The following is a 15,579-nucleotide window of genomic DNA, read 5'->3' as shown; positions in this document are numbered from 1 at the left end:
GAAAGCATGGGGGAAAGGCAATGAGCAAGTTGGCAAGAAATGACCTATAATGTGCAAAAATGTATAGATTTAAAAAAATAAAAAGAAAAAAGAAACTAAAAAATGTCCAGAAAACTATATTTTTATAATGATCATAATTATATATTTAAAATGATGTCACATAATTATTATTATTGAGCATGTTTTTGAGTAATTTCCTCATTTATTTTTTAAAATTTTTTTTTCTTTCTTTCTTTTGTTTTTGTTGCAAATTTTCTAGCAATTTTTATACAAATTTCTTGCTGATTTGGGGGTAATTTCTTCTCAAATTGCTCATTACCTTTTTCCAATGTTTTTTAAAGAAATCAAGGGTTAATAGATAATGATATTACAGCAAGTTAATCAGTCACCTAATTTTGAGTCATCTTTGCATGCCTTGAAAAACTATCCCTGATGTCTGAGAGATGGGATCAGTTTTGCTATTGGATAGGATAACGTTGGAAAATAGTGGTCCATCAGTCAAAAGAGATGTTTGTCAGATGCCTAGCGAGTAGGCTTAAGAGGCTTAATTATGCGCCGTCCCTCCGCCATCAGAACACTACACGTGGGGCAGAGTAACACAGCGGTTGCCAGTCATTCAGCCTAATGTTCTAATGCAGGGAGCCATGTGGATACATAAAATCCATTAAGGCTCTTGAAAGAAAAAAATACTGGAAGAAGAAAAAGACATTTTGCAAACACTCACAGGGGCTTACAAACAGGACATTCTAATTTGATCTTCCTCTAGGAAAAATTACAGGACAAAATTTGGACTCAAAAATGGCCCAAATGCACAAAAGTCAACTAATCCTTTTTATGTTTAACAGTGAAAGCTTTGTTAGGAATGGTCATAGTTTGCAGTGATTTGACACTTGGACTATACTTGCTCAGCACATCTCGAGAAGGAGAGGTGGAAACACACTGAGCTTCTAATGCCTCATTCCCACTGCACAAAAAGCCTCAACAAAAAAACGCACTCGCTAACATCTGGCTTTTAAATGCAATGGCAATCCGTACAATCGGCTTTTACACCCGGGTCAAATGACTCTGCAGTTGTCACGGGTATTTATTGCCCCCAGCTTCTATCAGCTGCTTAACCAGTGAGATGCAATGACATGCCGTCACTAATTATCATTTGTCTCCACCTAAGCAGCACCAAAACATCCATCCAAATAAATCTGCACCACGTTTTTAAGAGAGACTAAATTAGTAAGAGGTAAAAAAGAAGTAACTACTGTCATGTTTTCACAGACCTCTGTCCTTGCTGCTCTCTACTGTTTACGTGTTCTTTGGCCTATCTGTGACGTGAAACGGACACACCAAAACAACCCACAGACATGCTCATGTGCTGCAATGCTGTGTCACTCAAAATTAACACATACTGACCAGGAAGACACTAAAACAACCACAAACAAATGCAAAGGAACTGCAAAAACACAGAACAGAGCTGCAAAAACAGGCAAAACAACCACAAAGAGACACAATATGCAGGGTGACCTCTAGCTAACCTGGTTGAGTGTACCTAATATAGGCTGAGTTCTTTGCAGCAGCCTGGTAGCAATTCCAACCTTTGGCTCTTTGCTGCATGTTATTCCTCCTAACCCTCACTGCTTTCCTGTCTCTCTCCTGCTGTAAAGGCAAAAAGTCCTAAAAATAATCTTTAAAAAAGGATATGGCCACATATAGATGCAACACAACCACAAAGACACACAATTTGACCACAAGGAGATGCAAAAAGACACAAAATAACCACAGAAATAGGGGAAAAAACAACAACATAAAAACACACAAAATAACCAAAAAAGACTTAATTTCACAGAAAATGCAAAAAAACATACAATATGACTGCAAAGAGATACAAGGGAACTGCAAAGAGACACAAATGAACTGTAAAAATGGGCAAGACAAGCACAAAGAGGCACAATATGACCACAAAGGGATGCAAAGGAACTAAAAAGAGACACAAAATGATGAACAAAAAATACAAAATTACACAAAAAGATACATAATGACTAAAAGAGACGAAAGATTACCTAAAAGAGAAACAAAAAGACCACAAAGAGATGCAAAGGACCTGCAAATAAACATAAAATAACTAAAAAATAGGCAAAACAACCACAAAACACACAAAATGACTAACACAATTACTCAAAAAGATGCATAATAATGACAAAAATTACCATTAAGAGATGTAAAGGAACTGCAAAGAGACACAAAGTAACGGAAAAAAAGATGAAAGAAACACAGACACAGTAAAAACCTAATGTGTCAATGCTTTTGAGGAAGCACTCCTCCAATCTGTTGCTGATTAAGGTTCTGTCTAATAGGAGCCAGTGTAATTTAAAAAATATTTTCTATCACCCAACAAACTACGTGTATCGTAGTTACAAAACATGAGTTTACTCAACTCATTTGATACTGGCAGTCTGACAGAGACACTACATGGCTGTAACTTTGCTGCAGGCAAACAGGAGCAGCTCGAGTGGCTGCATGTGAGACATAAAAATAGCATTACTTGTCACACTCCGGGGAGGGTCTCATACCGAATATCAAAACAACTCTGTGAACCAGCCCTGTGAACAGCCGGCAGGCACACAGTGGACATTAGCCAGAGAGAACAACAACAGAAGCAGACAGACAGGCCTTTTTAGATGCTCTCCTTCACTTAATCACAAACAATAACTTTACTCTGTGAGAGACAAGCCATTCAGCATGTCGCGAGGCAGCTTTGTCTTCACATCCACAGCCCTACGCTCCCTTGAACTTGACGAGGACATGCTGGAGAGACACAAATACAAGAAGCAGCTGGCCTCCCATCACTTCAATAGCTATATGCTGAAGAAGGCGATGAGGGACAGGGCACCGCTGAGGTCCAGTACTGCCACACCGCCAGCTATCTGCCAGGATGTGGTCGTCCAGAACGCTCTGTATACAGGAGACCTTGAGGCCATGCAGCGCCTCTTTCCCAGAGGATCCACAGTGAACCTCATAATCGAGCCGCAGGGAGGGGACATGCACTGGGTCGCCACAGGGGAAGGTAGGAGACAACATCTGTCTTCATTAGAAATTAATTCAGGAATTCATATGATCTGGCACAGCTAAGCAGCTTTATTATATGTCCTGGAGATCAGCATCCAAAATTGACTGAAGTGAGAAAAATTACCTTTGGGAAAAGACAGAAAATAAATCATTGCTTTAAAATGATTTTAAGATGCAATTATGAGCAATATGTACCTTGTGGATCTCACCTTGACCCAGAATTTTGGGACACATGAGCTGCAATAATTATAGAAACAGAGCACGTGGCGATATTTATAGAAACCATATGCTCAACACATAAACAGACTAAGAAGTCATGGGTTTGTTGAGTGCAACAGGATAATAATCCATCAGATTCAGTAGTAGCCTTTTACTAAAGCAAAATAAGCTTCTTGAGGCCCTGGAAAATGATTTTCATACCTCTAAAGTTAAAATTTTGTACACTTTAGAATCTGACAAGTTGATTTAACTTTTTTTTAAAAATCTAGAAAACTGATTAACTTGAAAAATGTAAGTAAATATAACTATTAGTCTTGATTTATGTGGACTTTATATCTTGTAAAGTTTAATTAAAATAAATACAGTAACTTAATTTTGTAAAATGTTGTTGCAACTTAAAAATGACTAATTAAATCAATCTTTCAAAGTTTTAGCAACTTCAGTAATTCTCTGCTATATTCTGCTGTTTGCAAACTAGTCAATCTTTTCAGTCTCTTTTTTTTCCTAAACATTTTAACAATTCAGAATTTGCAGATCTCTTAACTTCATCACTGCAAACATCCTCTTTGTCATAATCAAGTTAAGTCAGACTAATTTTGTTTACTGAAGTTGTGGTTTAAGTAATTCCACTCGTCATTTTTAAGTTGCAACAACTTAAACTTAAAGTTAACATAAACTTAGATTTATAGGTATATTTACTTTCCTTCTTTCAAGGCAATTAGTTTCCAAGATTATTCTAAGTAAAGTCAGCTTGTCAGATTTAACAGTGTATGAGTACAGCTAGTGATGGGCTTTTGCAATACTGGAATTCTTTTGACTAAAAATTCTGTTTGTCAAAATAATGTCTTTCTCTTGAACTTAATTTGTGCAAGAGAGCATTGTCCTTTGACTCCAGTGTATTAGCTGAATCAGTGGGCAGGCGACATGCAACACACCAGTCATTGGCTCCCATGCCACTGCACTGGCAAGGTTCACCGGGTCAAGCAAAATATCACATAACGCCTCCTTGAAATAGCCCTGTCTGCACAAACAACCTGCATAAGCGATTATTTCCTCTGGGAGAAACCACCTTACAAAAACTTTTTAAAAAACAATCCATTTAGCTCCAGTATGGCTTATGTAGCACCTAAGATAAAGTACCGCAAACCAAAGCAGTACCGCAGCGATGTGATCGCCACAGCCAAGGCCTCCGGTTGTGTCCTGCAGTTCTGGAACTCTCTACTTGTCGGGGATGAGCTGACGATTCTCAGCATTGTGGACGACGACGAGTATGAGTACCTTATTGATGCCATCTATGACACCAGCAACATAGAGGAGTGGAAGAACTTCAGATTTAACTACAAAGTTTTGAGTATGTTTGTCGGAGTTGATGTTATATCAAACTGGCTACAGTTGGGGAAAAAAGTTATGGTCTTTTATGGTCCCTTTTCGTCAGGGTACTTTTGTTGAGTGAAGTCATGCAAACAGTAAAACTACGTAATGTGCAACTCTTAGATTCCTAATATCCTAAGGGTTGAGCTCTAAAATGACTTAATATTGTACTCTCTTTTGGCAGGACTGTGGTCACTGAGTTATGAGCAGGAGCTGACCACCCCAATTCACATCACAGCCAGCCGAGGCTTCACGGACTGCCTGAGACTCCTGCTGCAGCGTGGGGCCAATGTTGACCTGGCACCTGGGGGCAACACTGCCCTGCATGAGTCTTGTGAAAACGCCGAGCCAGAGTGTACCAAACTGCTGCTAATCCACGGTGCCAACGCCAACGCTGTCACTGAAGACGGCTTTATGCCCTTGCACTTGTGTACACAACCCGAATCCCTTGAGTAAGTAAATAAAACAAAAATAGAAAGTGTAACCAGCGCAGGAGCATTTATCGCAGATGAAATCAGAGAGTTATGTGATCTCACCATCTGCTCCTGTTAAGAGTGCATGAAAACAAGCTAGCATACAAATAGAGAACATGACATGGACACATGGGCGGGGCAAGATGTTGTAAACATTCAGGGCTCAGTCCAAACCCAGGGGGAGGGGGGCAGTAAGCATGCTCTCCTGGAGACTTGGGGAACAACATGACAATTTCCAAGGGAAAAAGTGATCCTGTAGAGCCTAAGTCCTCTTGTGTACCTATTTGTTCTCCAACTGTCTTAATCATACTAAAACCACAACACAACAAATGTTTTCAGCCGTGCCACCTAAAACAGAAGAAAAAATTGTCTGTGCTTTTATTTTCAAGTTACACTGTGTAGGGTAGGAATTTGGTGTCAACAGCATTACTAATCTTGAAACCTATTTTTGCTACTATAATTAAGTAAAGCCTACTTTCAGAAATCCCGAGCTCGGAGCTGACATTTTATTCAACCTAAAATGTTGTCTTTGGGACAGATGTAAAGCTCTGGGTATCCCTGAACTAAAATGATCTACTTCCTCCCGACATTTATCATTGACTAATCTTTACCAAAGACAGTGAAGATACCCGCTGGCTGTGATTGGTTGATCTGCATCACATGATATGTGGTGCTTATTGCTGCGTTCCAAAATTGAACTTTGGGCGTGTTTATAAATCTAATCTGATGCTCTGCAATAAAATGAGCGAGCTGTTGTTGGGAGAAATGGAGCGTTCTATTTCTACATGAATTAATGAACAGGAATTAATCTCACATTTACTCAGTTTGGTGCTCTGCTGCTCCTTCTCCTAAAATCTGCTCAGAGCACACTCTGCCACTCCGAGAGCGCTGGATAACCAAACGGTACATTCCAAAAGCGCTCCGAGTTTACAAACAGTCCAGTTTGTGTCAGAGTGTGCTTTTGACCAAGCGTTTCGGAGCACAACCTTTGTTAATCTCAGGGCACGGTCATCGTGCTATGAAAAACTGGGGCTTGAAAACGCTTGTCTGCTGTGACAGCAGCACTTTTGAGTGCATCTTCCATGTCTCTACATTAGAAACAATGGAATGAAAAAAAAATGAAAAAATGCAACATGTGTACAGGCCCTAAATAGGGTGCCCCAGGGATGATGTTTTGCTGGTTCTCTCGTCAAAAAGCATATGGGATTTTTCCATTGGATTTTGGATCACTGCAGAAAGTAAGGTCAAAGAACGATAACCTTAACAAATTAACACCACTTTCAGGATTTTTGATGCCTAAATGCAATCGCCAGAAGTAAAAAGTTATTTCTAGGCTAAAAAAAAACTACACTAATGACACATTGTCGCCACTGCGAGGCTGTAAAGATGTGTTCGGCGTAATGACGTTCTGTACTATTTCTTAGCCACTTGTTAGCAACCCTTTTTTTAAGATCCATAAAAGCTTCAAATATTACAAATGGGGTATTTACTGACAGATTTTATGTCGTAGAACAAAACATGAAAGTCTCTTAAGCTAGTGTTAACCACAGGCCTTATTTAACGCTGCCAACCAAAAAAAACATTTAAAAAACCCATTGACTTTGAGACGAGCAAACCAGAGGCACTGAAATGCTGAGAGGATTTCCAGGTTTTAGTACTTAAAAGGATTAATAAAACCTAATGGCATAAAAAAAAATATCCAGCCTCGACATCAACAAATTCAGGATCATGTTTTTCACTTTAGTTTGTTAAATGGAATTTAGTTTAAAATCCATTTAAATTAACACATTTGGAGCATGATGTTGATGAACAGGTTCTTATCTGATAAGACTATGAGTCAGCCCAAAAAAAGCAAACATTATACACATAACATATAATGTTTGCTTGGGAATTCACTGTGTTCTGTTACAAAACTTCTGCAATTCTGTGTGCAGATGTGCAAAGTATCTCCTTCAGTACGGTGCAGCGATTAACGGTCGCACTCTAGATGAAGACGACACTCCCCTACATGTCGCAGCCAGGAACGGCCTCCCAGAACACACTGAGCTCTACCTGCGCTATGGAGCTGCTGTGGACAAACAGAATAACGAGGGTCTCACGCCCCTGAACTCTGCCTGCTCACAACCCCAGGAGGTGCAGGAGCTTGAATGCTACTTCAAGGTGTGCCAGAAGCTACTTGGGGCGGGGGCCACTGTCCACACCATGGACCAGGACAGACGCACCCCTTTGCACATGGCCTGTAAGAATGCAAATCCAGACATAGTGGATCTGCTGCTGGCAAACGGCGCCTTGGTTAACGAAATGGACTACGGCGGTGAAGCTCCCATGCACAACATCCTGAAGGTGGTGTGCTACAAGATTTCGCATTACCCTGAGAGGATTGTCCGTGCTCTGCTCAACCATGGCTCTATTCGGGTGTGGCCTGGAGCTCTGCCCATGGTAGGGAATCAAAAAGGATCCAAAAGGATAAAATGTGTGTGCATGCATTTAATATGAGCTAAAGCATTCCAGATTAGTTTGTAGAAGTATGCTGTCTGTACAGCATGAACTAATTATTCATCAAGGTGTCTCATTTTGCATAATTAGCACATGTAACACCTTGACAAAGAGTCTTGAAACATTAAGCTGTTCCTTGCAATAATCCAGACTTCACAACTTCACATTCAAATCATTCTCATTTCATGACACAACATGAAGTGTTGCACTCTCTGCGGGAAACAGACTACAACCATCAGTGAACCCACGTGCACTAGACAAAATGCCTGGTTCCTAATTAGGCAAGTGTTAATAGGAGATTAATTAGCACTAATTGCATAATTTCCAGTTAAACCCCTGGAGGGAAGACCAATCTGTTCATTTCACAAGTGTTTAATTACTTTATTTCTTCAGTTCTATGGAGTCACAAGCTCGCTCATGAACTTAAATGATAATTATATGAATGTGTGTTGTGTCTTTAAAGGTACTGAAGCACTGCTGTGTATCCCCACGCACCATCGAGGTCCTCCTCAACTCCTACAGTCGCCTCAAAGTCACAGACACCTGGGTTGAGTCGGTGTCACCAGAGGTGTTCAAGGCAAGCTCGTTAGATGAGTCATTAATGAGTTGGGTGCAGTGTGTGCGTTTTGGAAAAATGTTTTTAGATTTTATGGGGTTTTTTTTAAATATGTTTTACGATTTTACCCTTTCTTTTTCTTCTTAAATTTCTTTTTGGTATTTACATGCTTAAAGGTTGCATGTTTTGGACAAAGTATCAGGACCATGACAGCCCCATTAAAATCAATGCTAATTAATTAGTTCTGGTAGTTAAAGTGCTCTTAAAATTGAGGTGAACCATCAATATGGTAAAGCCTCTAAAGGTCCAGTGTGTAGGATTTAGGTGCATTATTTGGCAGAAGTTATATATAATGTTCATAACTATGGTTTCATTCGTTAATAATGCCTACAAATTCTTTACATCGACAAAGTGGGTTCTAATTTATGGAGTCCGCCACGTTGTTTCCACAGAAGCCCAGAACAAACAAATCAAACATTGGTTCCCGACAGATACATTCACATTTTCACATCAGCCACGGGCTCCCAGGAAGTGAAGCCAATTTTCACAGTGACCAAAAAGTGTAATGATGTCTGTCACGTCATGTGACGCCCTGCAGCCCAAAAAGACCCTTTCCCATTGATTTACATGGTCAAAGAGGCATCAATTAATCAGTGAAAATATTATTTTGAGCATCAAAACACCTATGAAATTACTCTTTTCACCATTGGCATTTAATCCACTCTGTCCAATTACATTTGGAAAGTCTATAAGAGCAACATGACTGAATCATTTTTTTCCCCATTTAAGTCATCAGAGTGCTGAATAAGCTAGTGTGCCTGTTCTGCAGGCCACACAGTGCAGAAGCACTGCTGGTCAACTGAGCAATTATATAAACAGCAGTTGGACTTTTTTGGCTTTTTTGGCTCTCATGGGAATGAACGGATCCTTGCCTTCAACGCTGTATCAATTTCTCTTTACACATCTATTGTCAGCCACCATAGTTCTCCAACACAATTGGCACAAGGGCAAAGTTTCAGTTCTGCAACGTCACTGCTAGATGCCACTATATCCTACACACTGGATCTTTAATTATAGAATTAATTTACAACAACATTCTGATAAAATGAATGACTCAAAATGTGCCCAAAAAAAATTTTTTTTGAATGTTTAGCATATTTAATAATTAGTTCTTTTTATTTAAAAATACAGCTGTGAGTTTCTGTCAAGTGAGCCAAATACTTAGTGCTTCACTATCATGTGTTTGTATCCAACCAGGAGCACAAAGAGTTCTACGAGTCCCTCTTCTCTTTGGAGCGGACTCCTCGCTGCCTGCAGCACTTGGCGCGCTTCAGACTCAGGACCTTCCTGGAGGGCCGGGTGCACAAGGTGGTCCCTAAACTTGAGCTGCCCACCTTCATCAAGAACTACCTGCTGCTGGAGTACAGAGATTATGTCCACTGAAAGCACTTTGTGTGTAAACTGTGTTAGTGTGAGTGCTGATGAAGACAGAGTGCTGCTACATTTGTGAGGCTGCAGCAGCTTCTCACAGTATAACTCATAATTAAATTAGTGGCATCAAGTGTAGCACTATAACAGTACACTTAATAGTTTGAAATACATTTTGTGCCACACGTTTCAGGATGAAGAAGCAGCTTCTTGTCCTCTGTCACGTTTATTCCAGTTTGATTTTGCACCACAAGAGGGAGCTACAGACTAGAGTTGATCAAATACATAGCAGGTTGTGTTTTATATATTTTTAATTTTATGATCACATTTTTTTACTTCTGCACTTGATAGTAAGGATGCTTGTATTTTTATAACGATTATTATGATTGTTTGATGTTAATGCGCACTGTGATGCTGTGTTGCACATTAAGGATTAGCTTAAAATATTTGCATAAATGATTATTCCCATCGGTATTGTTGTAATTAGGCGTTTTGTATCAAAAAATGGGCTTAATGTAAAATAAAATATTCCACTACGGCTGTGTCATTATTGTTACTTTTTTAACTTAGGTTTTCTCTCTTTCTTCTGCTCTGCTGTTGTCGTTTTTCTACACTCTGTTTTGCTTTCTTTCTTTTTTTTTTTTTACATTTATGACAGAAAAGAAGTTTTAAAAAATTGATTATGCTTTAGTTTTCAAAAATCACATAAAGTTAAAAATTAAAAACAAGTTGCAACATTAAATCGTGTTGAATACTGATTGTGATTTGTGTTTTCATCACGAGATTCCGATAGTTATTGGTCTTTAACCTGCTCATGTGATGCAGCAGGGGTGTAAATATAGACAGCGCAGGCAGGGGCGGTTGAACTGGGGCACATGGGGTTGGGGGTGGGGGAAATATAGAAAGTGGGCCCTTGTGAGTTATTCAGATTGCTACCATGGAAAAAATATGTGACAAATTAAATTACAGTTAATAAATTGTTTCTTTAGCTATAAATAAAATTCAAAAGAAAAATCCATCTCCATCATGTTTTTTGTTTCTTTTGAAGTATAATAGTGAGTATCAATCTTTAACAAAATATGTTAGAAAGTATCTTATTCTATACAAACTATGAATAAACTACAAAGAAATCCAATTTAATACATTAATTTTTGCTTATTTGTGTGTGTGTGTGTGTGTGTCATATATGCAATGAGGAATTCTGGGTAATGTGTATTTTTAGTGTCGTCTCTATTTGACCTAGTGATGAGATGATAAAATTATAGAGTAGCTAGTCCGTAATAGGATGCTGGGAGCCTGCCTGAATAGCCTCAAGAAAAAGACAGCATAAGTTACTCTATGCAAACTGTCAAAAATAAAAATAAAAATAGCCTAACTATTCAATTAAATTAATATTTTCTGATTTTCTTTTGCATTCTTGTCATTTAAACATATGCAATAAATAATTATGGGTAGTACACATTTTTTGTTAATTTCAAGTCTCTATTTGACCATGTGACGAGACGATAAGATTATACCGTAGCTAGTTTGGGCGTATAAATAGTTACTCCCGTACACTATGGGCCCGTCATAATAACTTACACAGGGCCCATTGTCTCTTCTTTACGCCACTGCGATGCAGAAATTAATAACGAAAAATAAAAACGACAAGAGTTTAAGTTGCACCTGTCAGTCTCTCCCATCAGGGTTAACAAAAACAGTTAAGCTGTAGGGCACATTATAGTCACACGATTATTATCTGCAGACTTAGTTGCATCGATTTTACCTTATATTGAATAAACAGTAATGACAAACATTTTCAATACTTCTTTTTACAATTAAAATATATGGGGATTTTCTATAAGGCCTATTATCAATGATTTTTTTAATTTAAAAAACATGAATATGTTGGATATTCTATATGATTTGGTCACGAAAAATGTGACTAAAAATGGTCAGTGAAAAGTGTAAAGAGGAGCTGTGAGTTTCTCTCCAAAAGAAAAGGGAGAGAGAGGAGCTCAGGCGAATGGTTTCAATAGATCAAAGAGAGGTGCTGCTGGAGTCACTTGCAATTATAAGAATTAGCCTGGCCTGGCCCTCCACTGCTAATCAGAGTCGGTGGTGATATGTTTATGTCCTCGTGCAATCAGAGGACCAGTTGGAGAGCGCGGACACCCAGGACTCAATAGGGCTAATCATCATCAGTTCCCACTGCCATTTAAAAGGTGAAATGATCTGCGATTAAAGCAGTGCTTAAAGGAAAGTGATTTTTTTCACTTTACATGCATTTTTTTTTTAAATCAAGTATGAATAAAACAGCACACAAAGCAAAATGTGCGCGTCCAATTTATAAAAATAAAAAGTTTAAGGGTGATTTAACTGACAGATGATCGATAAGAGACGTTAAAGTTAATAATTCACATCCTTTCAAATACATTCCCCACTCAGATTTGACTTTGGCCACTGTGTGTCCGCGTCCACGCCGCAGTTGACCTCGCATAAACGCCTTTTATCTGAATCTAATTTCGCGCAGAGTATCTCTCTCCAGGGAACAATTGTTGCAGCACTTCTTTTCCCCCCTTCTCTGAAGCCAAACGCATTGTTTTTAGCCGCGGAGAATAGCGCAGAGAGCGGAGAAAACATCTGCCTCTCCTCCCTCCTGACTCTGATGCCCATCGGCCCCCAAATATTCCAACAAAAGCCACCGTTGTTTTACGCTGTCCCTTGAATCCAGAGTAATTACTTATCATCAATCAAAATTAATAATAGCTGATTGGGTTGGTGTGGTCAACGATTATAGAAGGGGAAGGGCTGGAGCAGTCTCTCACACCGTTTTGCAGTCAATGGTGAACCTGGCAAAAAAGGGGGAGGAGGGCTTTGGAGGGGGGTGCGACCCGTCTATTTGGTCTCCACTGGGAAACTACCGCCTCTCAAGACGGCCAAAAAGTCAGAGGCTGAATAAGGAAATGAAGCGTAATTTGAGGAAGATGGATGAGCCCCCAGGGAAACACCCCCTTTTCATTCCTCTTGTATTGCAGATGATAACCAATGCGCTCTCGCCCTCTCTCTCCGCGCGCACACACACACACACACACACGGTGCATCGGAGGGAGGAGTTGCAGAGAGAGGTGGATAGATAGAGAGAGCGTGTGTTTATGTCTCAGTGTGTGACAAATAAGAGGGAAAAGGTAGCGGTGGGGCACACAACAAAGCGCCCGACTGACATATAGAGTGCAGAGATCCGGAGAAGCGGTCCACTCCCAGGGATGACAACACGACAGAGGATCTACTTTCAATCCACTCTGTCTTGAAAGTTTTGCGCGAGGAAAAGGACACCTGCTTTCAAGTTTCAACCAAATTTAAAAAAAAAAAAAAAAAGTGTTCGCCTGCAAAAATGCAGAGACCAGGCGGCCAAGGGACGGCGTTTTCAATTGACTCCCTGATAGGGACTCCTCAGCCCAGACCGGGACACCTGCTCTACACGGGCTACCCTATGTTCATGCCGTACAGACCTTTGGTTATTCCACAAGCTTTATCCCACTCGCCTTTATCGTCTGGTATACCTCCACTTGCGCCTTTGGCTTCTTTTGCGGGACGGCTCACCAACACCTTCTGTGCCAGTTTGGGACAGGGGGTGCCATCCATGGTAGCGCTCACCACGACCATGCCAAGTTTCTCGGACCCTCCGGACAGTTTCTACCCACCACAAGAGCTCCCGGGTCCCCGTTTAAGCGCCGCCGATCCCGGAGCGAGGAGGCAGGAGAGTCCGCACTCTGACGAGCTGCACAGCCGGGACAAGGGCTCCGAGTTGCTCAACTTCTCGGAAACTTTTCAAACGATATCAGGTGAGCTCGGCCTCATTGTTTATCTATGGTATTTTATCAAATCCCACGATCCCTTGATCGTGGGATTTGGTGCGTAAAAACTGATCGTTGTGCGTAAAAATGCGTTAAAGCAGAGATTTTTGCATTATGACGAAAGAGTTTTATTCACTCCAATTAAATGTAAAAGTCATCTTAGATCAGTTTTGCCACAGTTGTAGCATAACAAAAAATTAATGATACGTTTATTAGAGCCCAGTTTCACGAGAATGCAACCTGGTGACACTTAATATAAAATATATCAATCCAGATACATTTATTTATAAAACAAAAAACAGAAGGTTGTCATTTCTGTAATTGCTATTTTTTCTTCACATAATATTAAATGTTAAAAAAGGGGACATGCTTAATCACTTAAAAAACTTAAGTAAACTTAAAACTTAAGTAAAACGATTTTGTTGGATAAATTAAACATGTGTTGCCAAAAAAAGCTGCAGTGAAAACTTACACACAGGCAGCTGTAATGACCCAATATGAGCTCAGTAAATGTTTCTACTTTTAAAAATATTTGAAGTGTTTTTGTTTTGTGATTTGTTTCTTGGCTTTTATCTCCACCAGCCCACTAAAAAACACAACGAATGCTGTCTAACGCTGTGAGACATTGCGTAATGGTCGATTTTGTCTCATTAATGTGAATGTTTATTTTTCTGCAGGTGAGACCAAACTGTACAGCTCAGACGACGAGAAGCTGGACCTAAAGTCGGCAGACACGGTGTGCAGTGACCGAGAGGACAGCTCCGCAGACAGCGAGAACGAAAGTTTCTCGGACGGGAACAACTGTGGCTCCCTGTCCCAGAAGAGCAAACTAAAAACCGGCTCGCAGGAGGCGCTACCGACCGGCAGCTCGGCGGGGAAGAGCCGCAGGAGACGAACAGCTTTTACCAGCGAGCAGCTGCTCGAACTGGAAAAGGAGTTTCACTGTAAAAAGTACCTTTCTCTGACTGAGCGCTCCCAGATCGCACATGCACTTAAACTGAGCGAGGTGCAGGTGAAGATCTGGTTTCAGAACCGCAGGGCCAAGTGGAAACGGATCAAAGCCGGCAACGTTAACAACCGCTCAGGAGAACCGGTGAGAAATCCCAAAATTGTGGTCCCCATCCCCGTGCACGTCAACAGGTTTGCTGTGAGGAGTCAGCACCAACAAATAGAACAAGGGACCAGGCCATGAACTCTGATGAAAATCCAAAATTATTATTATTAATAATAATAAAAACACTTACATTGACTCTATGATTCGTTGAACGCATGAAGCACAAAAAGGAGGACTCGATTATTTTGTCTGAGAGGTGAGACTGAGCAGGGAAGATGCTCGCAGACAGATCAGTTATTTGGCTGTCATTTTTATTTATTGCTGTGTGAATATGTAAATATAAAAGGGTAAAAATTGTTACAAATGGGCACTATGAGATGAGACTGTAAAGATTTTTTTAAGTATTTATATGTAGGGCCAAAATGTTTCTGTTGCATGTCCTCATTTGGTGAATTTTGTGTTTCGTACAATTTGTTGACCACATTTGCATGTGAGACAGTTTACATTTTTTTTTCTGTTTGGCAACTGTAGGAACCACCTTTGACAGCTATTTGTGGCAAAAAGAGAAAAGATGTGAAGGGAATAATGACCAAACAAGGGACGACTGTAAAGTATATTGACCTAATAAATCGCTTTATACGAACGTTGGGATCGAGATTGAATTATTTTTGTTTAGAGGGTGGAGGAAATTTGTTTTTATGGTTGCGAAAAAAACTGTCTTGGAATTGTTTTATCTTTTTAAAATCAAAAAAGTGTCCCACAGTGTTTGAACATAACGATTCATTTTCAGTCAGGCGGCTATACTTAATATTATTCAACACATTTTAAATAAAAAGATAAAGATATTATTTTAAATTTAATAAGGAGAATACTTCCATATAAGGTCTGTTTTCATAAAGGATTTCACTGAAAAAAATGTGTTTCTCTGCGTTGCAACTCAAGAGTTAACAACCGCTTCAGTGTTTTCTGTGATGCAACGTCGCAGCTCCGTTTACACATTTGTAAGTTGTAATATTTTTGTTACATTTTTTCTCCAGAAACATCAGGACCTGAAACTAGATGTTTAAAAAAAAAAACTGCAGCTGTGAT

The 15,579-nt window shown here is 39.8% G+C and overlaps 2 protein-coding genes across 3 annotated transcripts; both read left to right on the top strand.

Moving 5' to 3' along the window:
- Positions 1-2,569: 2,569 nt before the first annotated feature.
- Positions 2,570-10,138, top strand: asb10 (ankyrin repeat and SOCS box containing 10). Of its 2 annotated transcripts, none has more exons than XM_042497140.2 (5): positions 2,570-3,055; positions 4,832-5,099; positions 7,055-7,559; positions 8,080-8,193; positions 9,430-10,138. In XM_042497140.2, exons 1-5 carry the CDS (start codon positions 2,731-2,733, stop codon positions 9,613-9,615), a joined length of 1,398 nt encoding a protein of 465 aa, XP_042353074.1. In that variant the 5' UTR covers positions 2,570-2,730; the 3' UTR covers positions 9,616-10,138. The 2 variants fall into 2 exon arrangements, with proteins under 2 accessions (XP_042353074.1, XP_042353075.1); XM_042497141.2 differs by lacking the exon at positions 2,570-3,055 and adding an exon at positions 4,309-4,627.
- Positions 10,139-12,744: 2,606 nt separating this feature from the next.
- gbx1 (gastrulation brain homeobox 1) lies at positions 12,745-15,221 on the top strand. Its single transcript, XM_042497142.2, has 2 exons — positions 12,745-13,424; positions 14,114-15,221. The coding sequence occupies exons 1-2, from the start codon at positions 12,974-12,976 to the stop codon at positions 14,626-14,628; spliced, it is 966 nt and encodes a 321-aa protein (XP_042353076.1). The 5' UTR covers positions 12,745-12,973; the 3' UTR covers positions 14,629-15,221.
- Positions 15,222-15,579: the final 358 nt, after the last annotated feature.

Source organism: Plectropomus leopardus, chromosome 12 (genome assembly GCF_026936395.1).
Source record: "Plectropomus leopardus strain MGB_pleo_1.0 chromosome 12, ASM2693639v1, whole genome shotgun sequence".
In the NCBI taxonomy this organism is placed as follows: domain Eukaryota; kingdom Metazoa; phylum Chordata; class Actinopteri; order Perciformes; family Serranidae; genus Plectropomus; species Plectropomus leopardus.
This window is presented reverse-complemented; position numbering and strand designations above follow the sequence as displayed.

Bases quoted from the DNA above. Each gene is read 5' to 3' on its own strand.
- asb10 (XM_042497140.2), top strand. From the start codon at position 2,731: ATGTCGCGAGGCAGCTTTGTCTTCACATCCACAGCCCTACGCTCCCTT. The intron at 7,560-8,079 runs GTAGGGAATCAA...GTGTCTTTAAAG, and splicing joins GGCCTGGAGCTCTGCCCATG to GTACTGAAGCACTGCTGTGT. The intron at 8,194-9,429 runs GCAAGCTCGTTA...GTATCCAACCAG, and splicing joins TGTCACCAGAGGTGTTCAAG to GAGCACAAAGAGTTCTACGA.
- gbx1 (XM_042497142.2), top strand. From the start codon at position 12,974: ATGCAGAGACCAGGCGGCCAAGGGACGGCGTTTTCAATTGACTCCCTG. The intron at 13,425-14,113 runs GTGAGCTCGGCC...ATTTTTCTGCAG, and splicing joins AACTTTTCAAACGATATCAG to GTGAGACCAAACTGTACAGC.